The 16,046-nt window shown below is 31.1% G+C and overlaps 1 protein-coding gene across 2 annotated transcripts in view; it reads left to right on the top strand.

Annotated features, from left to right (window-relative positions):
- LOC115879129 (major royal jelly protein 3-like) overlaps positions 1-16,046 on the top strand; it is a 59,005-nt gene that overhangs the window by 25,236 nt on the left and 17,723 nt on the right. For both annotated transcript variants that reach the window (XM_030895793.1, XM_030895792.1), the window contains exons 2-4: positions 6,943-7,155; positions 9,131-9,324; positions 10,395-10,490. In XM_030895793.1, coding sequence (XP_030751653.1) covers positions 6,943-7,155; positions 9,131-9,324; positions 10,395-10,490 — 503 coding nt within the window. The remainder of the gene's footprint in view (positions 1-6,942; positions 7,156-9,130; positions 9,325-10,394; positions 10,491-16,046) is intronic.

Here is a 16,046-nt window from a genome sequence, read left to right on the forward strand (position 1 = left end):
TAATAATAAGTTATCAAATTAAAGTCTCTGTTGTTATATAATAAGCATTTACTAAAAAATGAAATATCATTTTTAAGGTGTTACTTTTTTCACACTGCATCGGAATGAAGATACTATATTTTTTTATTTTTTAGTATTTGGAATTCTATTATTAATCAAATCGCAAACAAGTCTCCATTAATGCAGTGCGTAAAGTTTCTGACCACGACCCGAAGATTCAGTTCAAATCCGGTTCGGGTCAAAGATATTTATTTTATTTTCGTTTATATTCTGATAGTAAATATTAAATAATTATTGGTAATTAAAAGGAAAATATTTAATACTTTACTACTATCAGAAAATAATCTAAAATAAAATAAATAAAAGGGTCTATGATAAATGACCAGTTTACAAGAATCTGCATTTTCTACGGAAACTTAAAAATGAATGGTAAAAATAATCAATAATATATTTAAACGACTAATAAAAATATGGGATCTTCTTCAATGCGCAGTAGAGGCTACAACATTCAACAGCCAGACGGGCCATATCTATTCTAAAACATAATTAAAGATGTATCAAATAATGAACATCTTAAAAATACTTGTTTTTCCGACGTTGCTAGATCTCGTACTATAAGTCGGTACAATAATTGGAACGCATAGCAGAAAATTAATATATTTTAAATTTGCAGGGTGTTCCATTTAAATTAAACAAGTTATTGCCGTTTGAAGCTAATCATTATTTAAAATAAATTTTAGACACTCTGTATAAGGTAGTATTATTTTTATTATTGCAACACAATAACTGATCAGTAATAAACTTCAATTTGGTGACAAGTGATTACTTCAAAATATGATTACTTCAAGAAATGAGCCTTAAAACAGTCTCTGCAATACTAAAATTTATGATATTACCTATTGTGTGATATTATTTACAGATACTCCAGTTTTGGTACCATAGGTATAAGAGATGGTATACAAACTTTAATTATTTGTGGCTAATACAACTCTCTGACATCATCTACTTTTTTGGGTCATCGTCTGTCGACTTACCTGAAAAAAAACAGAATATAATTGTTACTTGACATCTTCTACCAGTCTTATTCACTACATTGTAGGATCTCAACTTTGTAGTGGATGTTTAAAAGACACAGAAATGTGCAGTGTGTCAGCACACGCCCATTTATTCCGAGTTTGTATAGTCCTGATCAGACTGTTTCTGGTTGTCTTCCATGCTAGGACTATCATTCCATTCCTGCAATTTTTTTGTATTTTTCCTTACATTAGCAGTGCTGGTCTTTCCGCCATGCCTTTAGCACTAAGTATTATAAGTATTTATAAAATAATAAGATACTAACAAAAAGTATCTAAACACAAGACACAAGATGAAATTAAAAAGTATTTTAAGTATAAAATGAGAATATATATTTTTGTATCTCATATCTCTGATATCGCATCAATGGTCCTGAGGAACAAGCACAAATTAATGAACTAATAATACAGCCAGCAATAAAGTGCGTCTTAAAATGAATTTAGCAAAAACTAAAGTAATGGATAATGTACTAGTGAAAAAAAAAGACATAAGACATTCTAATAAATAACATAACACTGGAAATAGTAGACAGAATATATATATATATATATATATATATATATATATATATATATATATATATATATATATATATATATATATATATATATATATATATATATATATATATAGTATATATATATATATATATATATATATATATATTTGGGACAACTAATACACAGCTCGGGATCTCTACTACCAGAAATCAACAAAAGAATTAAGTTAGCATAGAGTACTTAGGGAAGAAACTCAATCATATTCAAATTTAGAATACAACTCTATCTAAAGAAGAAAACATTCGACCAATGTGTACTACCAGTTCACCTATTCATGCAAACCTATTCATGCAGTCCACCTATTCATGCAAAACCTGGACACTTAAAACGGACATCATAAGGAAACTGCAGGTCACATAACGCTCAATGGGACGAAATAACAAATAAAATAATAACAAAGACAGACCGTAAATGAATAAAGTGAATATGACGTCATCCACAGAGTCAAATTCCTCAAATTGCAATGGGCAGAACACCTGGCAAGAAGAACGGACAGTAGATGGACCACAAGAATTATAGCATGGTACCCACGAGGAATTAAGAGTCCTAGAGGAAGACCGAACTTGAGATCGGGGGGGAGCTACACCATAAATGGAAATGGTTGAATAAGCTGAAAATGATGATGATGATGATAATCTCTGAATGTTTGATAATATAAACTTAATGTTGGTGTACAACTTGAAATAAAGCCTAAATATTTTTCATGGCATTCTTTAAACATTTTTAAAATTGAAAATCGCCAGGACTTTCTAAATCGAAAGACGTTAATGGTCAATTTTGCTTGTAACTGGAATTTTAGCTATTTAGAAAATTGTCTAGATATTTAAAAACAGATATAGAATGTAAAATAGTTTCTATAATTTTACATGGCTAATTATTGGTATTAACAAGTGCTATACATACTGTACATTTATATTGAACTATTAATTATCATTCATGTTATGAACCGGAAAAGTTTACTGGTGTTGTATAAACGGTAAAACACAAAATATGCATATAAATTTAATATTTTATAAACGCGACAGGGGAAAGTATTTAATCAAAGAAAAATCGAAAATTCATTAACAATTACCTTCTTTTTGCTTAATTTTCCAGTTTTAACTGATATTATTATATAAGAAAAACTGGTTTTAAATGCACGAACGGCATTGCGCATGGCCTTGAAGTAATCTGAAAAACCGATTATCATATATTTGCATGTATGACATTTTTTATATATCATTAATTGTTTTCTAACAAACAATAATTGATAAAATAGTAGCTAGTTTATTATAGTACGGGAGTCCAAGATATTAAATGAGATTGTGGGACTTGTGGGGGCCTATTGTATAGTCAAAATTAGATACTAAAAAGAAAAATGCTGTTGTAACGCATGAATCTTGCTAACCGTATATCACAAAAGTAGTTCATTTTATAAAATTGCACAAAATAACAGTTCTACAAATGATTGGTTATAGAGGTAGCACATGGACACATACAGAATTCGCCATATCATAAAAAAAATCAAAATTTGTTCCACTTCTACTGAAATTCCAGAGATATGAGCAAAAAGGGACAGATTTACGAACTTGGACATATAAACAGATAAAAAAAGTAGCTGCCAATTGTAGATAGATTGCAGATTGTATGGGATGGTGGCAAGTTAATCACTGCGATCGTATAGGTCTATTGTGTCCCCCTTTAATGAATTATAAGTCATCATACAGTTTCGTGGCTTTGGCAAAAGCCAATATCTGAGACGGTTTTATGGAGTTACAAACACAAAGTTTATGGCATTAAAAACCCCGTGACCATCAAAGTTGTTCTTACTTAAATCAAGGAAAATTTTAAATTTTTCTCGGCCGTAAGTCCGGAGAAATTTCTTCAAGTGTCTTAGAGCGTTGGAAGATTCCCATTCCAGGTTATGAATGGAATCTTCCAGGTTCTTGAGTTCTGTTTTAAGTTCAAATTCAAATTCAATTCAAATTCAAATTTCTTTATTAGACCCCATTAAGTTTTACAGAATAATATTAGTATTAATAAATGTGTGTCTAAAGGGATCGCACCGCGATTAAAAAACCGATACAATGGCACAAAGTGCCAGAGTGGTGCGACCCCAAATACAAAATAGAAATAAATTAAATTACAAAAATAAACAGAATTAAAAAATTAAAATTATATAAAAAAGTGAAAATATAATTTTATCAGGGATGAGCGGAGATAAGCAGAGAGGCATAATGAAACAGTGTAAAAACCGGAACAGCAACCAATGACGGGCATATCAGAAGAACAAGATCTCACAAATCAGTCGAAGAAATTATAATATTTACGAATTTAGTAAATGATTTTTAATTTGTTTTTTATAATCTGTGAAGGATTGAAATTTAAAGTTATTAGAAATATTATTCCACAAATGTGGCGCTATGAAACTGAAAGATTTTTGGAAGTTAGCTGTTCGGTGTTGAGGAATTTTAAAATAATGCACTTGTCTAGTCGAATGATCATGGTCAATGTAGTGAAACAATGAGAACAAATAGGGAGGCTGCTCTGTAGTTAAAATTCGATAAATGAATGTCATTAAATGAAATTGTCGTCTGTTAGTCATGGATAAAATAGATAAATTTTTAAGATGTGGGTTATATGATCTCTAAAAGGAATGTTAAAAGAAAACCGTAGACACGAATTTTGAAGTATTTGGATTTTTCTAGAGAATCTAGCGTTTATGGATGTACCATAAACAACATCGCCATAATCAAATAAAGATAAAATAAGTGTGTCACATAATTGATACTTAGTCTTTGATGGTATATATTTCTTAAGAGACGAAAAATTCTTCAACCGTATATAAGCAGCCTTTAATTTAGTTGGTGGTAATTTAGTTGGTGGTAATGGTGGTAATTTAGTTGGTGGCTAATTTCGAAAGCGGAACGGTTCTGGTCCATTTAGTGGAGTGGTCGCTCCTTTCCTAGCTAGATCGTTGGATTTTTTATTACCTTCTCTTGGTCATTAGCTGTCAATGCAATATTCAAGAAAAAAAATCAGAAAATCAGCGATACCTATTCGTCTGTTATTCGAACATTAAATGAAGAAACTGATGTCTTCTATGCTCTTCACATCTATGTATAAAAATTATTTTGTTGAAAAAATAACCAAAAATATATCAATACCAATTATCAAGACGATAGATTCGTTAAATAATAAAAAAGTAAAACGCGAAACAAAATGTCAATAATCTAAAACATCTGAGGATCCGAAACCAGTTCAAAATAATCTACCTCAAAAATAGCGATGAAGCCTCCACAGTTTGATGGAAAAACTGTTTGGGCCAACTATCTTTGCCAGTTTGAAGCCGCTCCGAAAGCGAACGGCTGGTCATCCGCTGAAAAAGCTAGCGGTTTGACAATTGCACTGCGAAAGACGCTACTGACATACTGCAGACACTGTAATCATTGGAACGGGAAGACTATGAGCATGAGGAACTTGTACGACATTTAGAAATGAGGTACGGCGCCTGCGGTGGTAAGTCCATTAAGTCCCTGCAGGAGTTTGAAGCTGATATAGCCTGTATTGTTCGCCTTGCATACCCATTTTGGAATTGAATTGTTAGACTGATTTTTGTTAAATAATTAAAATTTCTGATGTTGTATCGAAATTAAATGAACTACTTAACTGTCCTGTATATGATGTATGCTCTTTTACTGGTGGGGGAGCGTGTACAGGTTTTCAAAAACGTAAAATGTCACAAAGGAATACTTAGGCGTTTTCAGATATTAATAGTGCATACGCCTACGTGTTTCTGATAATGGAGGTATATTAATCTACCGAGAGAAGCTCTTATTTAAAAGACTGACGATTTAGACGCAACCAAAACTCATGGCAGATTTTTTAGAAATATATAGTTCTGAGCACCAACTTTATTGATGATTTCAGCTACTTGATTGATTTGCGGAAATTAGCAGATTATGTTATTGCCGTATTATTCTTGAATTATTTACTTCAAAATAAAACGATGCGCATGAGACGTTTTTTTGCAACTTTGTAGCTGCTTCCAATTTCATGTCACGCTTAAATCGTCATATTATTTATATGCACACTTTTATGCGTGTAGTTAGCTCACTTTGGCCTTAATCTGATATTCCCGATTTTTTTCGAACGATTACTACTCTGACTGGTTGCTCTACACGCACTACCCTGTATAAAAGGTTCATGTATTGTGGGGGTAGTTAACAGTATGCGAGGTTCCTCCCCTTATGTTGTTCTGCGGCCTGTGAGTAAATTCCAAAATTCCACTTGGACTTCCTTACTATTAGTAACTAGTTCTAAACAATAAAGAATGGGTTAAAGATATTTTAATTATATCAATTCATTTTCAATATCAGAAACGCCTCATAGAATATACGAGGCGCCTCATAAGACACAAGGAGTTTTATTTCTATGTTTAAATAAATGGTTTTGTATCTAAATTATATTTTTATCGTTAAAGATCATGTTGTCCTGCACTTTATTTTTTTAAATGATGATTCTTTTGGTAGATACTGTCTTTTATTCATGGTTAGTGATTATGATTTGGTTTATGATGGAATATATTTTATATTTACGCTAAGTGATGAGCTGTTTCCCCATTTTCCCCACAGAATCTGCATTCGCCGTTGTTTCTTAGCTTCAATCTATTGGGGTATTCGTTGAAGAGACAGTGTTTTGTTAAAAACCCCGTAACAATCCTAAGATTGTTCTTAATTAAATCCAGGGAAATTTTTGATTTTTCTCGGTCGTAAGTTCTGAGAAATTCCTCCGAGTGTCTTAGACCGTTAGAGGATTCCTATTCCAGTTTACGGATGGTCTTCCAGGTTCTTTTTCTCGTCCAGTTAGTAGAGTGTTCGTTCCTTTCCTAGCTAGATCGTTTACTTTTTTTTGCCTCTGTCCCTTTGTAGGCTGGCACACAGAGTAGGAAAACTTTCTTTCTTTTTGTTAACAGTAGTTTATATAAATACCAACCAGATTATTTCAGTAAATTTATAAATGCATAAGTTAATTGGTTCAAAATTTAACAAAACGATAATCATTATAATATAAAAATATTCCCAGATTGACTTCATCCACCAAATAATCATTTAAAATTGACCTGGATAAATTAACAAAATTAAGTCAAGCATAATATTTAGAAAATTTTTGCAGAAATATAATAATTAATATTAAAATACCGGTTTCTAAAAAATCTGATATTTGTTATATAAACATAACCAACCAAAGTTTTATTATTAATTTCTTATTGAGTTTAAATTAAATTTTAAATGCAATGTCCTAATAACTCCTCCTTCCTTTTTTTCAGGTACCCAATATATGTGTATGGTTCTTGGCGTATGTTCCAGTGCGCTACCTCCATCTACGGTAGCACAATCGCAGAAAAATCCGAGAATAGTGTTCCAGTGGAACCAGCTGGAATTCGATTATGCATCTGAAGCTGAAAGAAGCGCTGACATAGCTGCTGGTTTGTTCACACCAGCAACCATTGGACCTATCGATGTAGATGTTTACTATTCACGTATGTTCTATTAGTTTATTAACATTTTATTAATTAATTACTAGTTTATTATTTTTTTATTAACTACTAGTTTATTAACACCTAGAACAATCTGAATATAGTTGACAACCAATCTCAGTATCAAAAAAAATCTCTATGTATTTTCAGCAGGATTTTCAGCCTTATTATTTTTTTTCAGTCTTTCATTCAGCTTATTATTTTTCAGTAAACAATCATCTCTTATTATTTTAACTATATTTTTGTACTATAATAAAATCCGCCTTTATGACTCTTCCTCGATATTATAGTATTATTATTTTTAGAGTAATGACAGAAAGACTCTTAGTTTGTGAAGTACCTTAACTGCTGCCTCTTTTATTTGTATTGCTACTTTAAATGTAAATTTCAACTTCAACCGTGTTAGTTCTTGAGACTTTTGAATCATTGTATTCAACATATCTTCTGAGAGATAAGTGGTTGTTTTAGAATGGAAAATACTTAAATATTCACGAGACAGGAAGATAATGAATATTATGTAAATAAAATTAATCATTGTTGAACATCATTTCGAAAGTTTCATGACATTCAAAAATACTGGCTACTGCTGTGTGGCTGTTTATTATCTCAAAGTGGGGATTTTAACTGGAGTTTCTTACTTATAATTACTCACATGTAAAACTGATTAAAGTAAGAATGCCCTAGAATTAACGTACCGTATGATCGATAAAAAAGACGTTAAATTGGCTTGGAAATGATGATCGATGATGTTCTTCTATCTTTCTTATTGGATAGAATTTGTTACCAATACAAACTCTAGATACAAGTTGGACACACTGTACATAAATAATGCAACATAATATAAAGTATTATTATTTCATAATTACATAAAACGACTTAATAATATAGATTAATAATTTAATGTACATGGATAAAAAAAATTATAGGTACACTTAATTATAAATCTTTAAAAGAATACATTTTAACATGAATTAATCTACATTAAATTGTTTATTATATTTTTCAAGAGAATTATAATGATAATTTATACAGTATTTAATTGACGTCAAACACGCATTCAAATTGATATGAGAGGTACTTCCCAAATAACATATCTGTATAATTGTCAGAAAGAATAAAATTTGAGTTTATAAATAAATAAATAACTCTTTATATAAAGGCCACATTTAGTCAATCACTAATAGAAAAAGACAAAATAGCTTCATCGACAAAGCGTTTAAAAAACAAAGGCACAAAAATATACAAATAATAAAAGCACAAAAAATATACAAATAATAAGAGTTCTAACCAAGATTCATACAATTCAGAAAAAAAATTACGTCATTAAAATTACAAATAGAACATAGGTACATGGACATTGCAGAACACAAAAAAACGTCAATAAAAATTTTACAATTGGAAAATTGTAAATGGTTATAATCAATTAAGAGTTATCATTAAATACCAGACTTTTAATCAGTGTGTGAGATGATCAAAATTTTAGAACTCAAAATTGTTTAAGAATAAATATCAACAAAAATGTCGTTTACCGCATATAGGGCTCTCTCCAGTAAGTATGATTTCAGAGCTTTGCGAAATGCGGGAAAGAATGAAAGCGACTTGATATCCAAAGTGGATAGTTGTGAGGTGGCCTTTCGGAATAGCAGATATGTGCTTGCGGATTAAACAAACGGATTCAAATATGAATAAAGAAGGAAGAGTCAGTATTTTGAATTTTTTAAATAAATTCTGGCAGTGAGTTCTACTGTTCAGTCCCAATAAATATCGAACTGGTCTCTTTTGAAGTTTGAAAATACGATCAAATTTTGACGCGCAACAGTACCCCAGAATGGAAGGGCATAACGAAGATGCGACTCAAAAAGGGCAAAGGAACTACTACTTGCTACTACTAATACTGAGTTTACACAATATTCAAATAGTAACTAGTTTTCTGAAAGTTAATTATATTTCAGTTATAAAACTAAAGATTTCTATTTAGGTAGAGCTCCAAACTTGAACCACGTCTTCATTTCGATTCCTAGATTCGTCGCCGGTATCCCGGCCACTTTCGGTATTGTGACCAACAGGAATTATTCTGGAAACCCGCTTATTCGGCCGTATCCAGATTGGTCCTGGCACAAGAACCCGGAACAATGTAAAAGAAACAGAATCGTATCAGTTTTCAGAGTTAGGGTGAGTATTTTAAAAATATTTTTTTATTTTTTTTATTTGAATAATATAGATATTACTGATATTAGTACTGTCGACTGTTGACATTGCTAAAATATCTTTAGATACTGCTCTAAACATCATCTCCAGCTTATTCAACCATTTCCAATTTCCAATTAAGGTATATAACCTCCTTTACATATTTAATTATATAATCTCTCCGTAATTGAGCCCATTATTGTCTATTGTTGGCTATGCGGATCCAAGTTCTGCCTGCTAATTTCCTCCCATCCTAGGTTTGGTGTTTCGTCTTCTTGTAGGTATCTTAATTCCTTATGGTTTCATGCCGTAATTTTTGTGGTCCATTGTCCGTCCTTCTTGCCAGGTGTCCTGCCCATTGCCTTGTAGATTTGATTCTGTTGATGTCATCTATTACCCAGGTCTTTTGTCATATCCACTCTATTTTTACGGTCTCTCTTTGTTATTCCCGGCATGTTTCGTTCCATCGAGCGTTGTATGACCTGCAATCTGCAATTTTATTATTATTATTAGTATTACACATTGATCAAATGTTTTCTTCTTTAGATTAAGTGGCATTCAAGATTTGAATATAATTGAGATTCTTCGATATTATGTGCTCCGTCCTTATAATAATTGAACGGGTGGCGCGCTGCAATAACCATGCAGCTCCATTTTAATAAATTTGTGGGAAATCGAAAAAGAGCTGCTCGGTTCTTGCTGCAAACTCGGATAAAGGCAGCTCCAACTAACGGCGCCATTTATGTACTGTTATATTGATAGAACTGGTTGTTGCAGGAAACGATCGGTCAACTTTTTTAAAGGGTGATTTATTAAAAATCTCATTTTTGAAAAAAAAGTGGAGCTGCCTGGTTATTGTAGCCACCCCTTGAATTGTGTTTAATTTGTAAAAGAATATAGTTGGAACAGATTCATATTTTTTTATTTTTTTAATACTTATTTTGGATTTGACCAAAATACTATTCCAGATTATATTACTCTTGAATTTAATAGAATATTTTAAAAAAATAGTTTTCATTTAAGTAATCCAAGACTTTGTATAATATTTTTTTCAGATTGATGAATGTGGACGTCTGTGGGTATTAGATACTGGAAAAATTGGAAGCAATATTATATGTCGACCACAAATATTGGCGTTTGATGTAGAAACCGTAAGTTATCTTTTTATAGATATTTAATATAGAGATATCAGATAAATGTATCTAACCCATAGATTTAGTAAGAACAGATATAACATTGTGCATTTTAACCCGATCAAACAATCGGAGGTTGACTACGTACTGTAAAAACTAACTGAGATAGAGAAGGCGACATTGCCACGTCTCAAATTTGCGCTTATCTACTTAGTTTGATTTGCAGAAAAGGTGACTTTAAAACCTTCACCGGATATCAATAAATCTCAATTTCTTAATTAAATTAATAGTTTATTTTTAAAGAAGCATGCGTAATAATATGTTATTAACCAGAGGATATATGCGTTACTATTAAAGGACGTGTTTACTGTTTAATGTGCTGAAACGTCTAGAACTATTGGCAACGTCGCTGCTAGTCTTCCAGAATGAAATGAGCCGTCCGTCCCACCACCCCTCGCGACGGCCCTTGGTCCGTTATAGCGTACTACGTTTAGCTTACGGTGTGTTTGAAGTCGGAATCAAGTCCGGAGTGAACTTTTCAGTGGTTTTCAGTAGTTTTTGATTTTGTATAACATACTTTTGAATCTGCGAATTTTCAATATGGTAGGACAGTGTCAAATGTGTGGAAAAATAAGCTCAAATTACCCGAATTTGTCTTTTCACAGGTAGGTATTGTTTCCGCCGAATCGTACATAGGCGTCCCACAAGGGAACCTCTCACAATTAAAATAATTTCTAATTATATTTGTTGAATTTTGATCTATTAAAACAAGAACGTAGTAGCCGGTAATTGAATTATAATTCGTCTCAATTACTACCTAACTGTTGTAGATCATAACAAATTTGAATATAAACGTTGCATTTGAAACTTTATTGTATGCCAGAAAGTGACATTTTTTTTAAATTGCGTCATATTTTGGTAATTATATACGATATTCTAAAGGAATTTTGCTCAACAAATAAACAAAGGTGTTTACCCGTCCTTTTTTACATTTTATTGCTTTATTATATCTTATATCTGCCCCTTCGGTCTCGTTTGGACAAGTTTTTACCAACGTACAATACAAATACCTCTTCCTAGAGTTATTTGCACGGTGTGTTTACCTTTTTTTAGAATGGGACGAACAGTAAATAATTCTTAGGCTACTAGTTTTATACATACCTATATACAGAGTGACCCATGCCTCCAAAAAAGCTTTTTACGTATTACGTTTTTGGTTTGTGTTATCGACGCCTATGATCCTTATGATAGGCAGTCATTTTCACGCCGTGCCTGCACCCCGTGACCGCTGATGTTTGCGAGTAGCGGAGTAGTAGGCTTTGGAAACAGTCGAATGTCAGAGGTTGTTGATTTCGGCCCAGAGAAGAGATTGTTGGTCAAAATAGTTAGAATTATATTTTAAATATCAATTTCTGTTAAATATATTAATCTCCCGATTACATTTGTGATTTTTATTTCAATCTTTACATAAGATCGGGGCCATTGTAACGCACATTTTCAAAATATTTTTGTCAACATACAGGGTGATTCAATCCGCAATACATATGCTTAATACAGTTCATGAAGATTGGGACGTTTAACTAAAATTTGATTGTCTGATTAAGCTACCTAAGTAATAGATTTATAAATAAACGTAATATTCATTATTATGCGACAGAAATCCCATACTGTAGCACACAGATTTGATACTTTTAATGATAAATGCCCTCTATTGAGAGACTAAAAGGTAATTGCCTCGTATCAGAGCCATCATAATACGAGAAGAAGACCGGAAGTCAAATCTTGTCTTATATTTTCAAAAAAAAACACAATTTCTCATTAAAATAAATATTGATTTCAGGTATAGGAAGTTATTAATAATACAAGATTAAACAACTATTACACAGTACTTCACAGGAAGCTATCGATTGCGAACTAACTATATCGTTACTAATTACTAATTTTGAAAAGTTCTTTTAAGATCAAAAAGTAAAACTAAACCTAAACTATCATTTGAGATTAAACGGGAAGTTCTAAATAATGTTGCCTATTCTAAACAAGAAAAATTTATTTATAAGTTTTATAACACCTCTAATTAAATTTGGACGAAAAGAATATTTCTGTTTGCTGTAGGTAATTTTCTCAGAGATTCAACGGGAAGTTCTAAGTTCTCTTCTTCTCCCAGGGAAAATACGTATATAAAAATGACTTTTTAAATCAAAAAAAGTCAAAAGGACAAGTTATTCCAAAAAAGTACTGTCCTTTTCAAAAAAGGACAGGTGGCAACCATAGGTATTTCTGGAATGGAAATTTAATGGCAAATCTACAACTTTAGTTTGAAAATATGTTCTGGCCACCTATGATTACAAGAATGTCTAAAATGTGCTTTACCATTGCCTCAATATTCTAAAAAAAAAATTGAAAGAAAAGTCACCAACCACAAACCTAATATAGAACTGTTTCGGATGCCCGAGTCACCCTGTAAATATTCAAAAGTAAGTGAAAGTTTATATAGAAGTAACTGAAAGTTTAAATTGAACATCGACGTTGGAGCGATTTTCGAAAACTACCTACTAACATTTCAACATAAGTATATGTGGGATCTTAATTATATTATTATATTAGACCTTATAACAAAACTTATCTAACGAAAAAGTGTTAATGTAGTATATTAATATGGAGTAAAAATTTTACTAATTACTTTACTTTTACTTTACTAATTAAATTCGTTCCAAAAACGATACGCCACTGGCCATTAGAACAATCCAAATGCACCTAGTTGCCGGGGTCGGAAATTTTAGACTTCTCTGTCTCTTCTGTCTTTGACACATTGGAATGTTTGATACACTACCAACGAGTATTTATGAATGAGATGTTCGGTCTATCTTTATAATGTCTTTGATCTTTGTTTGACACATTGGAATGTTTGATACACTACCAACGAGTATTTATGAATGAGATGTTCGGTCTATCTTTATAATGTCTTTGATCTAACCTGTCGAAATATTTATTACTTTGCAATAATTAGGCTCAATATGATATAAATAGATATATTAATTATATATAATATATATATAGTATATAGTTATATATATATATATAATATATATATATATATATATATATATATATATATATATATATATATATATATATATATATATATATATATATATATAACAGTGATAAATACTCTGGAAAATTTTTTTATAGTTATAATTAACACATTAAATGACAATGAGTTAATAGTTAACACGATAACATGATTTGATCTTTAAAATTTATATAAAGCATATTGATACAATATTATGTACTAATCAAAGTTAAACACGCAATATAAAAGCATTTACTCTATACATATAATACAAAACCATTTTTGTTTACTAATTATGCAACTGTTAATGGATTACAATTATTATTGACAAATATCCGTTTATTTTAGTGGCTATATTCCCAGACGAGTTATTTTATTTTTATTTTCCCTCCTTTAACAATATTTCACAATTACAGTAACATAGAACGAGATCCTTGTGAATGTTAATTATGTAAATAATAATTATTAGACCAATACGTTACTGGAAAACTTAGAGAAAATGCAAATTGATAGGTGACAATTTTTAATCTGATTTATATATAAATTATAGCATAGTTTACATTTTACATTAGACCGTAACTAATTACTCTGCAATAATTAACAATTCGTAAATTATACCATGTATAATACAAAGAACGCTAGCAACTACGAAATATGAATTATGATCTGAAATTTTCTCTATTTTTAATATTTTAGTTAATCATAATATAGGTATGAAATTTTACGATCAATAGATTTTCTATCTATAATATGTATAGATATATGGTTACAAATGGTTTTCTCTTCACATGTTTTTTACATGCAAATTTCTCTAAAATCATGATACACGACCCGGTAAAATAATTAAAATTAGTATTCTTATGGAAACAAATATACTTAGATCTACATCATACTAAAAACACACAAACAAATATAAAGCAACAAGCTCCAATTGTCAGTAGAATAACAATCCATCCATATCGAAACGTTAAGGCGTAATTATTTTTTAAAAGCTTTCAGTAGAGCAAAAAAATTCATACAATTTAATTCTTCAATTAATGCCGGAACCCCATTGGGCCACACGCCACGCGACGCCTCGCTATCCCACGTGAGCCCACGTTTTGGTCGTGGGAAAGAGTGTACACATGAGATCTGTGTGGTCATTACACTTGTGGTAGCGTGGGATGCCGTGACGTGTGGTGGCGTGATGCCTAGTGTGTACGCAATACATGTAATTAAATGGAAAACATACGCACAGATCTTTATGATGTGAGGTGGCATGGCGAGGCGTGGCGTGGGTTGGCGTGTGGCCTAATGGGGTCTCGGCTTTAATCGTTCATCACAAACCAAAGCAATATGTTGTTTATAGTGTCAATGAAATCATGCATTTAGGGGTTTTTGATATAGAAATAAAAAAAATATCAAAATTCATATATTTTGCTGTACTGAAAAATTGTACAAAATGGGTGGTTTTATAGACTGATAAAATTCTAAGCTTTTTAAATGTGAAATTTTATTACTATTTTAAAAATCAGGAAACGATTCCTGATTTGTGTATAGTTTGGCCCGAGGTTTGGCCATACGAAACAAAAATATAAAATATACTCGAACAAGGCCAAAATTAAGTATAATGAAAAAGCCACAGCTGTAAAAAGAAGAAATATATCATATGTCAATTTTTGTCATTCTCGCTTTAAAAAATCCTAATTTAAATTTTTTAGTTAAAACCATTAATTTTTAATCAAAGAGCCTTGGAAAAATAGATTTGATCGTCTAATGTTTTTACTGTTTTTTCCTGGCCGGTTAAAAGATGCTCAAATCGTACACTGAAGAAAAGGATCTCTCAGTCGAAATGAATATGACTTTGACCCAAAAGATTGGCGCTTTTCAATAGGGCCAAGAACGACGTTTCTTTGGCCAAAGCATTAACTATCTTTTCATAAGTTTTAAAAAATTACTTTAGAGAATAGAAGAATCTATCTGTCCAAAGTATTTCACTCTTGACCCAAAATAAATATGCAAAGAAGTTCTTAATACAAGATTTAGAATAGTCTCTTTGATTCATGCAAAAATACTTGATTGAAATGGGACATTTCTTGATTAAAGAGACACTTTTCTTAAACCAATAGCGAATACTATTGACTCAACTAAAATTTATTTTGATCTAAGAGAAGTCTCTACATCATATACAGGCATATTAAGAGGTATATTATTTTCCGATAAATTTAGGTTTTCCTGGTCTGTAGTAAGTAAAGTAATATTATTTTCCTCGATACTATTATTTCTGCTTCTTCACTCCTTTGTATTTTTTGGGGTGGTTCATCATTCTACAAATTACAAAAAAATGTTACATCACGATTAATCAAACTAAAGCGAATAAATTATTAAAATTATAAGCTTTGGTCACATTTTGAATTTTTTAATACGACGCGACGACTTGAAATTCTAAAATTATTATTCTACCTATAGTCACGAATGCATTATCTAAACAGGTACATTAGGTAAATGTCTCTTACCTTCAA

Source organism: Sitophilus oryzae, unplaced genomic scaffold (assembly GCF_002938485.1).
Source record: "Sitophilus oryzae breed Bouriz unplaced genomic scaffold, Soryzae_2.0 scaffold_1576_pilon_pilon, whole genome shotgun sequence".
NCBI classification, from domain to species: domain Eukaryota; kingdom Metazoa; phylum Arthropoda; class Insecta; order Coleoptera; family Curculionidae; genus Sitophilus; species Sitophilus oryzae.